At 43.2% G+C, this 16662-nt stretch overlaps 2 protein-coding genes across 2 annotated transcripts; one reads left to right on the forward strand and one right to left on the reverse strand.

Annotated features, from left to right (window-relative positions):
- Nucleotides 1-1539: 1539 nt before the first annotated feature.
- Nucleotides 1540-5746, reverse strand: LOC146310372 (uncharacterized). The gene is made up of 8 exons (XM_084742590.1): nucleotides 5576-5746; nucleotides 5249-5370; nucleotides 4198-4336; nucleotides 3985-4106; nucleotides 3777-3887; nucleotides 3508-3614; nucleotides 3027-3117; nucleotides 1540-1794 (listed from the first exon to the last, which is right to left on the reverse strand). Exons 1-8 carry the CDS (start codon nucleotides 5670-5672, stop codon nucleotides 1681-1683), a joined length of 903 nt encoding a protein of 300 aa, XP_084598716.1. The 5' UTR covers nucleotides 5673-5746; the 3' UTR covers nucleotides 1540-1680.
- A 2616-nt stretch (nucleotides 5747-8362) lies between these two features.
- Nucleotides 8363-16205, forward strand: srp54 (signal recognition particle 54). The gene is made up of 16 exons (XM_084743122.1): nucleotides 8363-8508; nucleotides 9908-10004; nucleotides 10604-10695; nucleotides 12030-12114; nucleotides 12272-12376; nucleotides 12866-12932; nucleotides 13017-13074; nucleotides 13180-13330; nucleotides 13435-13583; nucleotides 13673-13773; nucleotides 13865-13951; nucleotides 14041-14114; nucleotides 14472-14580; nucleotides 14944-15114; nucleotides 15226-15321; nucleotides 15614-16205. The coding sequence occupies exons 2-16, from the start codon at nucleotides 9927-9929 to the stop codon at nucleotides 15703-15705; spliced, it is 1515 nt and encodes a 504-aa protein (XP_084599248.1). The 5' UTR covers nucleotides 8363-8508; nucleotides 9908-9926; the 3' UTR covers nucleotides 15706-16205.
- Nucleotides 16206-16662: the final 457 nt, after the last annotated feature.

Consider the following 16662-nt stretch of genomic DNA (forward strand, 5'->3'; position numbering starts at 1 on the left):
TTGTTTTTGTTTGTAATTTAAATAAACAATTTATTTATTTCAATTCAAACAGACCGCTGTCTGTCCCGTGTGTGTCGTCTTTGTCAAGTCATCTCGTCTTTCCGAGGTGAAAAGTGCCCCCTGAACGCAGCACACGAAGCGAGTGAGTGGGCGGGGCTTCCCTGTCCTCCTGAGCAGACGGTTGGTCGGCCGTCCTGCCGCTCCTCCGCTGCCAGCCAATAGTTGCCCCGGAAACGGTCCCGCTGAGAGGAGAACCGCGGGGCGGTGACGTCAGTGGAGGAAGGAAGCCGTGACGGGTGATGACGCAGAGTGAGTCACACACACACACATAGAAACAGAAACGGTGGTGGCGCAAAGAGTCCTGAAAACCTGTACTCAAGTACTGTTACACACTATTATATTACTCAATTACAAGTACTGATATTAGAAAAATACTTAAGTAAAAGTACAAAGTATTCTTCTCAAAAATGACTGAGTATCAGTTACTTTGTAATCCATCCCTACAGGAAGTTGCGATGTTGATGATTCTTACAAATTCAACCTCCATGAAATAATTTCCTGTCCAATCACAGCAACTTTCCTGAAAATCCGACCAATCAGCTTTCCGCAAATTCTGCCAATCACAGTTTAATTATTTATTATTTTTTTGTATTTTTATTTTGTCACCGGCGCTGAAAACAACACAAGGTTTGTCTTTGTGATCGTGAACTTTTTGTATTTTATCGTTTTGTTCTGAGTTTTTGTGAAAAACCTCCCAGGTGTCACTTTTTTCTTTGTCACTAAAATCACCGACAACGCTCAGAACATGGAGTGACTTTACTCTCCCTGAAACAAGTTGATTTTTGAATTATACACACACTGTTTTTTTTTTCTCGTCGCAGCTGATTGGGTAATACTGCTGACGCGCCCGCCAAAACAAGGGAAAATGGACCTGACGGCCCGCTGGTCACCACTTGGGAAACATTTTGAGGAAAGGTGTCATTAAACCCAGAAACTGTAGAAAAACGGTGCGCTTTGTTTTCAGATTAAACGACCTGCCCTGCTGTGATTGGCTGGTTCTCATCACCTGGGTCGGTTTAAGATAAAAACATCAGGCTTTTATAAATGGTGGGAGTGTCCGAGGTGTTACCCAATCAGCAGCCACGTGCATGTAAACACCACTATATTGAACAGGCATTGCAGCGTGCCTGTTTGTGTTTAAAGAAATATTTTCTCCGTTAGCCAATCAGAGTCTGAGTAGGCAGGTCATGTCTTCACCGTCCTGGGAAAAAAAAAACATGAGATACTTAACCGATTAACAGAATCCGTGTTCAGTAGAATCATCGGAGTCGGTTCCTGCTCTTTATTACAAACTAACACAAGTCAAACCAGTTTAGACTGGTTCACACATTTCCATGACAACATGACCATTACGGGGGACGATCGCAGGTACGAGGAGGATTTACTCGTCATTCAAGTCTTTACTGACTGGACTGATCACAGGCCAGTCAGACGAGCGCTGCCGTCTTGTTCCGGTCAGTTCTTACTTTAGCCGAGGGGGCGGGGTTTAAGATACTGCAGCCAGCCACCAGGGGGCCACGTGGAGCTGTCACGCCACCCGTCTTTGTTCATACCAATGTTTTTGAAAGCTGGCAGTCACAGAGAACCGATGCAGGACTGAAGAACCTGCAGAACTCTTGTTCAGAGGACTCTGTACAGGTGGATCTGTCTCAGAGCGTCGGGGTCTGTGTCTCTGCCCAGGTAGACGTCGTAGTCCACAGGAAGTTCCTCCACCCAGCCGGGCTGCAGCGCCTCCTGCCGGACACAAACACAACAGGTTTAATACCGTCAGTCAGAGACTAAAACAAGGAAGCAACTAATCGATTAGTGGAAAAATGATTGTCAGATTGATCTGTGATTGAAAAATGTGTCCAAACGTGAAAACAGGTGGAGTTTTCACGTTTGGACACATTTTTCAGTCGACATTTGGACCAAACAACTAATCAATCAATCAGTCATCAAAAATGACTGAGAGATTAACCGATAATGAAAAGAATCATTAGTAAATAAAATAAAAGTAATAGTCACACACAAAAGCCGTCACAAGAGTCAGACACTAACTGTGATGATGCGTTTCCTCTTCTTTTCACCAGTGCAACTTTAGACCTTTAAAAAGGGACAGTTCACCCTAAAATAAAATTTAAAAAAATACTAGGTTTGGGATCCTTGACTGTGAAAACGAGGGGAAGTTTCTGGAAGATTTTTGAGTGAACTGTCCCTTTAAACGCTCCGCAGTGTTTGTACCGTCAGTGATGATTGTGGGAGGTTCTCCAGGGGCGGCGAGTCACGCAGTGGACGTTCCTGATTTGCATAAAGTTGCCTTGACCTCAACTTTGTGCAAATGAGGAGACCAACGCAACACTGTGTTTCTCCCAGAATGCACTGCACCACCGCTCCCAGACACAATGAGTGGGAAGAGTGGACATGATGGAGCCTGAGTCAGCTGACACACTGCATCTGTGCCGTGTGTGTGTGTGTGTGTGTGTGTGTGTGTGTATGTGTGTGTGTGTGTGTGTGTGTGTGTGTGTGTGTGTGTGTGACACTGCATCTGTGCCACATGTGTGTGTGTGTGTGTGTGTGTGTGTGTGTGTATGTGTGTGTGTGTGTGTGTGTGTGTGTGTGTGTGTGTGTGTGACACTGCATCTGTGCCGTGTGTGTGTGTGTGTGTGTGTGTGTGTGTGTGAGACACTGCATCTGTGCCGTGTGTGTGTGTGTATGTGTGTGTGTGTGTGTGTGTGTGTGTGTGTGTGTGTGTGACACTGCATCTGTGCCGTGTGTGTGTGTGTATGTGTGTGTGTGTGTGTGTGTGTGTGTGTGTATGTGTGTGTGTGTGTGTGTGTGTGTGTGTGTGTGTGTGTGTGTGTGTGTGACACTGCATCTGTGCCGTGTGTGTGTGTGTGTGTGTGTGTGTGTGTGTGAGACACTGCATCTGTGCCGCGTGTGTGTGTGTGTGTGTGTGTGTGTGTGTGTGTGTGTGTGTGTTCTACCTGCAGTGTGTTCAGACTCTCCTGCAGACTGGGAACTGTGACCAGCAAAGATCCTTTCCTTCTGAAGTTCTCCATGATGAACCTCCACGCTCTGACCACACACACACACACACACACACACACACACACACACACACACACACACACACAGAGAGAGAGAGCTGTCGTGAAACAGCAGAACTTGCAGGTTTTGTTCCTGGAGAACGTTTGTAATGATTCTAACAGAACCGACATGTTCTTCTGCTGCTTCATCTGTTTGCATGTTTAGTTTATTTTCTGTCGTTGTTGTTGTTGTTGTTGTTGTTGTTTAACTTTAACGTGTTGTTGTGTACGTCACAGCCGCCTCGTGTACCTGGTTGTGCACATCTTTAAATATTGATGCTGTGTGTCCAAGAACCCACGATTAAAGAACAGGTTCATCTCTGGCCTCAGTGTGTGTGTGTGTGTGTGTGTGTGTGTGTCTGTCAGTGTGTATCCTGACCTGACTTGTTCACTTGGTTCCATGAAGAACTCAAAGACGTTGTTCATGATGAGAACATCAGTGTTCTGCAGCAGAGCGTTCTGCAGGCAGACATCGGTGTGGAGAACCTGCAGGAGAACACAAAGTCATCAGAACTCCTGGTTCTACTGTTGGCTGGGTTCTACCCTGTTCCTTTATAACCTGTGGTAACATGTTGCACTGCAGTGTGTGTGTGTGTGTGTGTCTGTGTGTGTGTGTGTGTGTGTGTGTGTGTGTGTGCGCGTGAGAACCTTGATTCTGTCCATCAGCTGATATTTGTGCACAATGTCGTTCTGCAGTTTGACAAAATCTTGACTGAGTTCCACGCCGATCAGCTGAGAGGACGAGCTGAACACATAACCCTGAAGACACACACACACACACACACACACACACACACACACACGTTACTGACTAAACTCTGCTGAGTTCTGCTGTGTTCCTCTGGGTTCTACTGACCCCATATAGAACAGCTCCCAGTCTGGAGCCCACGTCCACCAACATTCGTCCACTCAGGTCTGGAAGAACGTTCTCGAACAGGAACTGAAGCTCTGAGATGGAGAACGAGTGAGAGATGAAGTCTGCAGGAGGAGGAGGAGAAGGAGGAGGAGGAAGAGGTAAACAACAGGGTCAGAGGTGATGAAGGTGATGATGAAGGTGAAGTGTTCTGACCCAGAGGCGCGGTTCTGTAGGATCCACAGGTGAGACAGTACGACCGACTCAACGTTCCCTCCTCACACAGAGAGTCCACCTCGTCTTCATCGTACAGGAAGCTGTCGACGTGGAGCGTGGGTCGAGAACGCTGCTGCATCTGAAACATCATCATCATCTTCATCAACATAAACAACATCGTCATCCTCTTCATCACTGTGGTCAACAAGCTGTGACAACAAGTCACAGCTTCTGTCAGCACCATCCATCGACTACAAACACACAGTACTACAGTACCTGGCAGTGTGCAGAACGACTGCAGTAGTATTGCAATAGTGTTGCAGTAGTGTTAGAGTAGTATTGCAGTAGTGTTGCAGCAGTGTTGCAGTAGTGTTAGAGTAGTATTGCAATAGTGTTGCAGCAGTATTGCAATAGTGTTGCAGTAGTGTTAGAGTAGTATTGCAATAGTGTTGCAGCAGTATTGCAATAGTGTTGCAGTAGTGTTAGAGTAGTATTGCAATAGTGTTGCAGTAGTGTTAGAGTAGTATTGCAATAGTGTTGCAGCAGTATTGCAATAGTGTTGCAGTAGTGTTGCAGTAGTGTTAGAGTAGTATTGCAATAGTGTTGCAGTAGTATTGCAGTAGTGTTGCAGCAGTGTTGCGGCAGTGTTGCGGCAGTATTGCAATAGTGTTGCAGTAGTGTTAGAGTAGTATTGCAATAGTGTTGCAGTAGTATTGCAATAGTGTTGCAGCAGTATTGCATAGTATTGCAGTAGTGTTGCAGTAGTTTTGCGGCAGTATTGCAATAGTATTGCAGTAGTGTTGCAGAAGTGTTGCAGTAGTGTTGCAGCAGTATTGCAATAGTGTTGCAGTAGTGTTAGAGTAGTATTGCAATAGTGTTGCAGTAGTGTTAGAGTAGTATTGCAATAGTATTGCAATACTGTTGCAATTGTATTGCAGTAGTGTTGCAGTAGAATTGCAATAGTTTTGCAGTAGTGTTACGGTAGTATTACAGTAGTGTTGCAGTAGTGTTGCAATAGTGTTGCAGTAGTAATACAGCAGTACTGCAGTACCTTGCAGTGTGCAGTGGTCTCTGAGGGGAACATGGCGTTCTGCGGCAGACGTTCTCTCAGCTCATCAGAGATGTTTCGTAGAATCGCTGTCTTGTTGTCTGACAGCAGCTCATCAAACTCGTCTGAAACAACAAACAACAAACAAACAAACAAACAAACAAACAGCAGGTCAACAGGTACAGAGGTCCACAGGGGTCAATACTAACAAAACTCAATAAATAAATCAATAATCATATATAATCAATAGTCAGAGGGTCGGTGACGTTACAGCAGGGGAGTTTACCTGAGAGTGTGTGTGTGTGTGTGTGTGTGTGTGTGTGTGTATACCTGTGTCTCTGATCCAGCTGATGAGTCTCTTCAGGTCACTCGGCTTCACTTTGTTAAGCAGCTGCTTCACTTGTGACTTCGCTTCACTTAAATCCATGTTCACTCTGTGAATGTGAACAAACTGAACTGGTTTCAAACCGACTTCCGGTTCACGCTCAGCTCCGCTCTGCAGCAGCAGCAGCAGCAGCAACGTGTCCGACATTTTTAAGGTGGAACCTGCAGACTGAGCTGATCCATCAGCTGTGACCATCAGACACAACGACAGCTGGGAGACATTTACTGTCTTTACCTGCTCGGCTGATGTGACGTAACCACAGGTGAGACTGTTAAAAGACGATCAGACTAAAAAACGAACGATTCTACATCAACGGTTCAGACCACCTTAAAAAGGAAATAAACCCCGGAAGCAGTTGTGTATCTTTTCTTTTGAAAACTTTATTGAGGTAAATCTGTTTACAGTTTACAGATAAAAATCAATGCTAAAAAAAAGACAAATTCATTTTGTTATGTGTTGTGTGTGTTGTAAATATATTTGCTGGAACTTTTATCATGAAAACATGAACAGTATTCTAACAAGTCTTTCATGTGCTGAATTCTCTCATTAAAGCTGGAGGTGAATAATGATTTGAAATTGATTTATTATTTTATTGATCATTGTTATCAGACAAACAAAAAAGCACAAGTCATATTCAAGATAATACACTTCACAATAGAACAACTGACTGAGCAAATAAAGAATAAATTCTAAGAAAAAAGAAAAGTACATAGATATTATTATTATTATTATTATTATTATTATTATCATTATCATTATCATTATCATTATTATTATCATTATTATAGTATTATCTTGTTTGGATATGGAGAAAATGTGTGAATAGATTTTAAGAAACAACATTCATGTATGAAATACATATAATATACATATAAAATAATTAAATTATTCCCAAACTGGAGACCAAACTTTATATTTTCATACGTTAGAGTCAGAATAACTTGATCATTATAAGTTATGAAAGCTGAAAAGACGAATTGATCTACAAGAGAAAAAAAAACTTTATTATTAGAAAAAAATACATGTAGTTCGGGTCCTGGTCCTCAGAACAGACCGGCAGGTGGCGGCGGAAGAAGAAGAAGAAGAAGAAGAAGAAGAAGAAGAAGAAGAAGAAGAAGAAGAAGAAGAAATAATCTATTTTTTTCCTCATTCTACCTCTGGTCCACACTCCAACACAGTAGGTGGCGGTAATGCACCTAAAAGGTGGTTGCCACCCGCCATAAAACGGAAAGAAGAAGAAGAAGAAGAAGAAGAAGAAGAAGAAGACGAAGAAGAAGAAGTGTTTCCGGGTCGGGTCTGATTGGATGACGTTCCTCTGAGAGTTTCGGTGTTTTTCTGCTGCCGTTGATCAAACACACCGACAGACGGTAAGAAACGGCCGATACCGTCTATTAATATGTAACCGACGCCGTTATTGATCCTGATACGCACATAAGTGTGTCTGACAGCCACACACACACAGCTAACACTCAGCTAACTGAGCTAACTGCTAACCTCCTCTCTGTAAACCAGCGATAGAAGCTAAATGCTAACTGCTAAGCTAACGTTAGCAGATAAACAGCTGACATGATGTTGGTGTGAAACTGAAAAAAAAAAACCCGACAATAACCTGATAAATAGACGATCGGTCAGCTAGATTATCGATCCTATGATGTAATTAGAGACGGACTGTGCTCAACATGATGAAAAAGTTTAAAAGTAAATGTTTGTTTTTGGTTTAAAAAGCCGCATCACAAACCGATCATCTTGATCCTGAACTGTTATCGATCAGTTACATCATCCATTATAAACCATATGTCCGTCTGTAGTTTCCAACAACCGCAGAAAATCATTATTGACGTTTTTTTGGTTTGTTGGTTTAAATAAATCAGGTTTTAACATTAATCACAGCGACTCTGTGGTCGGTAGGCTTTTATCGATACCTATCGATGCTCTTATCGATACGACTCGCTGTAATTCAGTGCAGAAAATAAAGATCTGAAAGTTCAGCAGTTATCTGTAATAACCTTTTTCACAGCAGCCATTTTGACTTGAAACCTTAACTAATTAAATTATTTGGTCCAGAAAAGTATCAAAAGTTTGGACACGTGTTCATTCCGTGTTTTTTCTTTATTGATTTATAGATTAATACTGGAGGCATCAAAACTATGAAATGTGGGATCATGTAGTGAACAAAAATTTGACGTCAGAGCTGCACAGTAAAGTCACTCTCTGGCTGTGCAGGATTTGTTCAAGGTGAAATGTGTCAAAATACTAAAAAAAACATCTTTGTTTAGGTCAGATATCGTAAAATGTTTTAGATTTTTAAAAAGCAAAGCGACTCTCACACACTGTCTTCTGTATTTGTAATAAAAAGTTGAATAAGATCGTTGTTGTTAAATCTGTGGTTTCTGCTCTTTATTGTCGACGCTGCTCTTCTCCTTCACATCTGTTGATCTGTTGAAGTTTTTCACTCAAAGACAAGAGAAACTTTATTGATCCCACGCCGGAGGAATTCATGAAAAGTTCATCATGTCACAGTGTTGTCAATTGAAAAATAGGTCCAAAGCTCCACCTGTTTTCAGGTGATCAATCTGGCAATAATTCTTCTGCTAATCGATCAGTTGTTTGGTCCATAAAATGTCAGAAAATACGGAAAAACCCAGCAGAACAGACTGACCACGACTACGCTGTTAAAAATGTACTTTGACGTCACATTTAGGGGACGGGTGCTTACAAGTCTTGGTGTTTATTGACTTGTCTCTGTCTCCTCTGCGCAGGTCAGGAAGTGTGTGGCTGCGTGCTGTAACCTTCGCCTGTCAGCTGACCTGCTGACTCACTGAGCGTGCTCAGTAGGGGGGTTCCCCTCAACACACACAGATTTCGGGTGGAACACACGGTAAGTCGATGTGTTTACATCACCTGTTTATATCTGATATAGACAATTAAATTAAAAACTGGCATTAAACTTAGAGCTGCAGCTGATTCACCTGTCGATGACTTTCTTGATTAATCAATTAATTAATCCTGTCACGATCTTGTCAAGGGTTGGAAAAATAGAATTGAACATGGACCTGCGTCAACTCAAACTCCTAATGTACTTTTATTCTTTACATAAACTTTCATCTTTTGAGTTTTAGAGACTCAAAAAATTGTCAAAAAGTTTTTTTTTGAGTTTCTAAAAGTCAAAGATTCAAGTTTAATCTAAGAAAAAAAGTCAACGATCTCAACTAAAGATTATAGGTCAGCAAAACTTTTTAAAGTTTATTTTAAAACTTGAGAGTTTGAGTCGGACTCAGAACTCAGACTTCTGCTGCAGAACGCTGCCTTGAAATTTTGAGTCGTCTCGACTATTTTTGTCAACGAAGCAGCTCAAATGTTTTACACTAAAAACTTACACAGTCAAGAAAATTCCAAATTTCAAGGCAACTTACCTCAATAAATTGAGTTTTGAGCTCAACTCCAGCTCTTAAGTTTTAAAAACGTTTTGCCGACTAATATTTAGTTGAGATAATTTACTGTTGTTCTTTAGATAAACTCGAATCTTTGAGTTTTAGAAATCCAAACATTGTGTTTCAAATATTGAGTAAAGTCTTTGAAGTGAGCTCCTCTGAAATTTTAAGTTGTTTAAACTTTTTTTTAAGTTTGTTTTCTTGAAGACAGGAAATGAAAACAGTGAGACGACACGTTAACTCAAACTTAATGCATTAATTTTTTTTATTTAGAAAGCGTTTCATGTGTTTATGCATCTGTCAAAATAATGTAAGGTGATGCAGAAAAGTGGACAGGAACATTTATTCACTAGAAACAAAGTTTAGGAAACACTGGTTCAGATTCTTTAAGAAGGTTAACGGCACTGAAAACGTAGCTGACGTCAGATCAGCTTTGTCTCACCACATTCATTCATTTAAAAGTTTAAAGACACGTTTCCCCTTTAAGAAATATTGCACCTTCTGTGATTTGAAATTTGCAGAAATTTGGATTAATTGTTCATCTTTATTAGTAACCGGCGGCTTAACAGAGTCGGCTGCACTTTACAGATGTTTTGAAAATGTAAATGAAACTTTGTGTTTCCTTTAATTTGTCTCCCTCCTGTAGAACTGTGTGTTTTTGAAGAAGTGAAATAATCTTTTTTTTTAAAATGTATATAAACATATCATTTATCTTTGAGCTATAAGGAGCTCGAAAAGCTTAAAAATGCACCTTGAAAAGTTTTTGAAATCTGTCCAATCACTGAGTGGCTGTCGGACCATGTGACCTGATGTGGATCTGAGGTGTTGCTGTCGTGTCCGTTTCAGGATCTCTTCAGACGCCATCATGGTGTTGGCTGACCTGGGGAGGAAGATCACCTCGGCGCTGAGGTCACTCAGCAACGCCACCATCATCAACGAGGAGGTACCTGTGAGGTCATGTGACCAAACATCCAAAGACGTCTCCTGTCTCATGTTATTTCTTTGTGAAATGACAAATAAAACGACAGATAAAAGTCAGGCAGTGTTTTTTTTTTCGTACGGGCAACGAATCACACACTCTGTCACGTTTCCGTCACTGCTCATTGGATTCATGTGACCCAGGACTGAATGCTGATTGGACCTTTTCCTGCTGAACAGAAAAGCTGGATGTTAGTGGGTGTAGCAGGGATTTTTTTTGTCCAATCGTAAAGCAGATTCAGACGGAGACTCGTCACCCTGGTAACCAATAAAATGGAGGAGAAGCTGTGTTAGACATAAACAATACATGTTGTTCAGCTGTGTTGTCAAAGCCTCTGTTAACGTAGCATTACGTTAGCTTCGTAGCTAATTTCAATCATAATGTCCAACCCATGTGCGCCGCACACACACACTTCACAGCTCCCTGCCAGCTGCTTTCTGCTAGAAAAATTGCTTTGTGGACACATTTTAACTAATAATTAGTCTATTTGAAATATAATTGGTCTGAAAAATACTGGAATCAGTCTTCAAAGTCCGTCCTGTAAGATTGTCTGTCTGTTTCAGGTGTTAAACGCCATGTTGAAGGAGGTGTGCGCCGCTCTGCTGGAGGCCGACGTCAACATCAAACTGGTCAAACAGCTGAGAGAGAACGTCAAGTGAGTTCAAGCGCCTGATCCAGGATCTGAACCTGGTCCAGTTCTGTCCATGTGCATGTGGTTCAGAGAGAAGACCAGAAGTGGGCGGGGTTTATGCTATAAATCATATCAAATCAGGCGAATGTTTTATTTTCTAATTGGCGATACAGTCGATCCTTCACTAAGCCTCATCTGGACGGTGGCATCTTTTTTTGTCGTCTCTCAAAAACAAGAAGCACAAGAGCACACATGGTGAATGCTCTAAAATAAACTACAAACGTTAGCATGTCTGGCTAACTAATGCTAGCTTTAACTTTCCCTCCAGTCAAACTTGTTAGATCCACTGCATCATTTGTTCTGTGGAGGTTTGAGGAGGAGGATGAGGGCTGATGAAGAATTAAAGATGCATCTCTCTCTGGCTCGCTGTCTCTGGTCTAAGCCGGGTTAGCTTAGCTCTTGTCCCGGTTCTCTTCCTGTGGTGATCGTGGTCCAGCTGGTCTGGCTGGGTGACCCGTCTCAAGGTCCGCTGCACTAATCGAGTCCCTGCTCTTCCTTTTCCCACGTTAATGAGTGTATTTCTGTCATCTATCATGTAGATATACCTGCTGTATTTCACCATCTGACCAGTGTTAGCTGAGATGTAAGCTAGCTTTAGCCTCAGTCTGTTAGCATTAATGTTATATCATGTACGCAGCTGTTAGCTAACTTTACATAAACACTTTCACAGGGTTCTTGTTTTAAAACGTGTCAGATGGAAACATTAAAACATCAGCTGGAGACTCTCAGCTGACTCAAGGAGTTAGCATTAGCATTAGCTTACATCAGCCAGCTACATTTATGAAATCTGCTATTTTAGTGACAAAATCCACCGTCATCAGCTGGAAATGAGAATCTGCTTTTGTTTAACGTCTGAGGAATCACAGACCTCGAGTTTCAACAGTTGCTGCCAGTCTGCTGCCGATATCACCGTAAACTGAATAAATACCAAGTGAGAATGAAAGGTTTAGTAGTCATAGCAACAGTAACTAAAGAAGGGGGAACTTAGCAAAGGGTCAATTTGATTTAATATTACTTTTTGTCTCTTTATTTTTAACTAAACAAATTTTTATAAACTGTCTGAAGCCACAACTGAAACTAACTGGAAGGTACTGAAAAACCAGAAACTGAAAGTTATAGATAATAATAATAATAATAATAATGATAATAATAATAATAATAATAATAATAATAGAAACCCAACAGGACGGATCTATAAAATATATCAAAGATCCTACAGTTGAAGTCGTTAAAGTGGACGAGGCGTTCAGGTGCGTCTCTCACCGCGTCCTCTCTCTGTGTGGTGTTTGTCCCTGCAGGTCTGCCATAGATCTGGAGGAAATGGCCTCGGGTCTGAACAAGAGGAGGATGATCCAACACGCCGTCTTCAAGGAGCTGGTCAAGGTCAGACCATCAGGCCTGGAAAAGTCCTGGAAGACTTTAATCTGATAGAAAATGTTCAGATCAAACTAAACAAAACTAGACTCGGGATTACTGATGTGTGTGTGTGTGTGTGTGTGTGTGTGTGTGTGTGTGTGTGTGTGTGTGTGTGTGTTTGCAGCTGGTCGACCCCGGTGTGAAGGCCTGGACTCCCACGAAAGGAAAGAACAACGTCATCATGTTTGTTGGTCTGCAGGGCAGCGGGAAAACTACAACCTGCTCCAAGGTGACACCTGACACATAACCCCACCCCCTCATAGATTAGGCCCCGCCCCCGCCCCCCAGTATTGATTGATTTGTCGTATCATTGAGAGCAACCGTTCAATCCGTCTGTCTCGTCTTGAGAACGGCCACGCCCCCTTTTGGGCGAAAAGGAGCAGTGTAAAATCAGCCAGCCAGTCAGGTGTTCCACATGTTTCCTGTGACAATTACTTTGATTATCAGTTGATTGGTCCATCATTTTCTTGATTAATTGATTAAAAAATGCTAAAAAAAAAAAAAAAAAGTGATGCAGTTTTCTTATTTTTTGCGTTTAAACTTTCAAATTTGTGTTTACTGTCAATTAGAGTGGTTGTTTTCACCCCACAAAGGGGCGGGGCTTGACACAGAGCCTGAGGAGGAGACAGGAGTCTCTGTCTGTCTGTCTGTCTGTCTGTCTGTCTGTCTGTCTGTCTGTCCGTCCGTCTGTCTGTCTGACTCCTTCTGTTTCCTGCAGCTGGCCTATTACTACCAGAGAAAAGGCTGGAAGACCTGCCTGATCTGTGCCGACACCTTCAGAGCTGGTAAACACACCTGCAGTCACATGACACGCTGACGGTTCAATCACTTCCTGAAACTGAACCCTTTTCCGCTCATCTCCTCGTCAGGTGCCTTCGACCAGCTGAAACAGAACGCCACCAAAGCCAGAATCCCCTTCTACGGCAGGTGAGTTACTCCTCGGTGGCCAGACAGGTGGCGCCCCCTGCTGTCTGCTGCTGTTTCACACCTGTGTGTGTGTGTGTGTGTGTGTGTGTGTGTGTGTGTGTTCAGTTACACAGAGATGGACCCGGTGGTGATCGCCGCAGAGGGCGTGGAGAAGTTCAAAGCCGAAAACTTTGAGATCATCATCGTGGACACGAGTGGACGACACAAACAGGAAGACTCGCTGTTCGAGGAGATGCTGCAAGTCTCCAACGCTGTGGTGAGTACCTAAACGCACTGCCGGTCCCTGAATGCATCAGAAGGTTATGATAGACACTCAGTACGTCTCGCTCATCTCTCATTAATCTGCCCGTGTTTCCATAGCAACCAGACAACATCGTGTACGTGATGGACGCGTCTATCGGTCAGGCCTGTGAGTCTCAGGCGAAAGCCTTCAAGGACAAAGTAGACGTGGCGTCTGTGATCGTCACCAAACTGGACGGACACGCTAAAGGAGGAGGAGCTCTGAGCGCGTAAGACTGTCTGCTCTGTCTGTTCATGTTTCTTCTTCTGTGGTTTCCTCAGAGTTGTGTTCATGTCCTCCTTCTGTTGTCTGCGTCAGTGTCGCAGCCACCAGGAGCCCCATCATCTTCATCGGGACGGGAGAACACATCGACGACTTCGAGCCGTTTAAAACTCAGCCGTTTATCAGCAAACTGCTCGGTAACTTCCTCTCTCGCAGCCGACAGGTTTGTTCACGGTGGTGATGTACTGACACCTGCTGGCGACTGTTGGTAACACAGATTGTTTTCAGGTATGGGAGACATCGAGGGTCTGATCGACAGGGTGAACGAGCTGAAACTGGACGACAACGAGGAGCTCATTGACAAACTCAAACACGGTACGGGTCGCACAACTCACTCACACACCTGTAACACGTGACACGGCGCACTGTGGGCACGACGAGTGACCTGTGACCTCTGTTCTCAGGTCAGTTCACCCTCAGAGACATGTACGAGCAGTTCCAGAACATCATGAAGATGGGGCCCTTCGGACAGATCATGGTAAACACGCTAACTAACACACCTGAGTCACATGACTTGACTGATGTCACCTGTGAAACTGTGCGACATGTCACAACACGTGATAGCCAATCAGAGCCCGTCAGCTCATCGATCAGGCGAGAGTCAGGTGTTTGCAGTCGGTGGAGAGCGGCTGCAGCATCTGGCTCTAAATACTGCGACCGCCTCGATCTTATGACGTTACCTTTGCCGGCGTGTGCGTGCATGATGTCAGAGCGAGTTGGACACGAATCTAACCGCCACGCATTGTGTGGCGAGCCTGACTCGTCTTGAACGCGCCTCATGTTTGTACGCTGTGACTGAACTGTGATCTGTGTTGTCTCTCCGTGATGCGTTCAGGGGATGATTCCCGGCTTCGGTACAGACTTCATGAGCAAAGGAAACGAACAGGAGTCAATGGCCAGACTGAAGAAACTGATGACCATCATGGACAGCATGAACGACCAGGGTAACACACACACACACACACACACACAGTGTTACCAGAGGACCACTTCAGTTCACGTGGTGTTTACTGACCTGATAGACCTCAGGAAAAGATCTACTTGTTGGATTGATGTGTTGCAGGTCTCAGTTTGTTTCTGACTGGATAAGATCTATGAACTCCAGCTGAAATGTCAATCAATCGATTGATTAGTTGATCAATGTAACATCTATTAATCTGCTGATTATTTTCTTGATTAATTAATCCCGTGTGTTTGGACCTTTTTTTCAACTCATGATCAACCTGGCAATAATTTTTACACTAATCGATCAAAGCGATTAATTGTGTCCCTCTCTGGTTTGACTGGTTTGACTGGTGTGTCCTCAGAGTTGGACAGTAAAGACGGAGCCAAACTGTTCAGCAAGCAGCCCAACAGGATCCAGAGAGTGGCCCGGGGCTCCGGGGTCGCCACCAGAGACGTCCAGGAGCTGCTGACGCAGTACACCAAGTTCGCCCAGATGGTCAAGAAGATGGGCGGGATCAAGGGACTGTTTAAAGGTACAGACGGACGGAGAGGGGGAGGGGGCGGAGTCTGTAGGACGGGACTGGGCGGTCCGGGTTTGGACGTGTGTCTGATAGGTGTTTGTTTGTTTGTTTGTTTTTTCTCAGGAGGAGACATGTCGAAGAACGTGAACCCGTCTCAGATGGCCAAACTGAACCAGCAGATGGCCAAAATGATGGACCCCCGAGTCCTGCACCACATGGGTGAGACCTGTCTGTCTGTCTGTCTGTCTGTTTGTCTGTCTGTCTGAGATATGTCAACTATAAGAGAGATTATGTCGACATGAGGTGCTATGTAAGCGTTATGAGATGTCAACAGTATATGATACCATGTCGACATAGTGCTGCTTCACAATAAATGCCTCTAGGTGTTTTTACATCAATGCTTTTAATTTGAAATGAGCAGCAGGAAGTTGATGAAGCTTGCATTGGCCTGTTGTGTCGTCAGGACATGACTGAAGGAGAATGATTTTATTTATTTCATGTTTTTTTTAAGGTGGTATGGCGGGTCTGCAGTCGATGATGCGTCAGTTCCAGCAGGGAGCCGCTGGCAACATGAAAGGCATGATGGGATTCAACAACATGTGATCGCCGACCAATCGGCTGCCTTAAAAACATTAAAAAAAAAACTTCAAAGGAAAGCTCTGCCTCCTGACAGGTACTGGTGGAGAGGGGCGGGGCTTAGAGAGACAGATTAAGAGCGGGACGTTTCTGTCCTCCGCTGCTTTTCACGGGAAAATAACAAAATCCGCTTTTAGAAAAAAAACCCAGAACAAGAAACAGGATGATTTAAAGGAGCAGTTCGTCTCCTTTCAGATCAAACTGAAACGTCACAAATCTGTTGGACTGCTCCTTTAAATGATGATGAGGAGGAGGAGTGAGGAAGACGAGTTGGTTGTTTTTGGGCCTCGTTAATTTAATTCTGTATGTTTGTGTATAAGATTTAAACAGAGCAGAGAGTCTGTCCTGATTGGACGAGGAGACACCACATGATGATGATGGTGATGATGACGATGGTGATGAAGATGACATTAGTTAGTGACAGTATTTTTGTCATATAATAAACATTTGTATTGCACCATTTTAAACCTGCATTGTGTCTTTTTTCATTGTTTTGATTGTATGTCGACATTATGAGACACTGTGACGATGTTGACACGAGATACTGTGACAGTGTTATAAGATGTTGGCCTTATGAGATGCTATGTCAACATTATGAAGTGCCGTCATTATGAGACGTCATGTTGACATCGGTGATATTTGAACAGAAAAGTTTGAAATGGAAAAACAAAAACTCACAACAAGTCGACATTATGTCAACGTCCCTCAAATCTGCAACACAATTCCAAAATGTCAACTTATTCAGTTGTGATTGGCTGAGTTGAATTTAACGATGACGTCACAGCCAGTTAAAATGATTTTACAGTTTTGACTGAATCATAATGTTGATTTAAATGTTTGGGGTCTCAGTGAGCTTCTTTTATCAGAGTGAATCTCTGGTTTGTGAAATGTTTTCTCTGCGCTCTGGGTGAGGCTCAGACAAAG

This window comes from Lutjanus erythropterus, chromosome 18 (genome assembly GCF_056507025.1).
Source record: "Lutjanus erythropterus isolate fLutEry1 chromosome 18, fLutEry1.hap2, whole genome shotgun sequence".
Classification (NCBI taxonomy): Eukaryota; Metazoa; Chordata; class Actinopteri; order Lutjaniformes; family Lutjanidae; genus Lutjanus; species Lutjanus erythropterus.

Coding starts and splice junctions, on each gene's coding strand:
- LOC146310372 (XM_084742590.1), bottom strand. CDS start 5,672: ATGGATTTAAGTGAAGCGAAGTCACAAGTGAAGCAGCTGCTTAACAAA. Junction 4,337..5,248: donor AGACCACTGCACACTGCAAG/GTACTGCAGTAC, acceptor ATGATGTTTCAG/ATGCAGCAGCGTTCTCGACC. Junction 1,795..3,026: donor AGAGTCTGAACACACTGCAG/GTAGAACACACA, acceptor TGTGTCCGGCAG/GAGGCGCTGCAGCCCGGCTG.
- srp54 (XM_084743122.1), top strand. CDS start 9,927: ATGGTGTTGGCTGACCTGGGGAGGAAGATCACCTCGGCGCTGAGGTCA. Junction 13,075..13,179: donor AGAATCCCCTTCTACGGCAG/GTGAGTTACTCC, acceptor GTGTGTGTTCAG/TTACACAGAGATGGACCCGG. Junction 13,331..13,434: donor TGCAAGTCTCCAACGCTGTG/GTGAGTACCTAA, acceptor GTGTTTCCATAG/CAACCAGACAACATCGTGTA.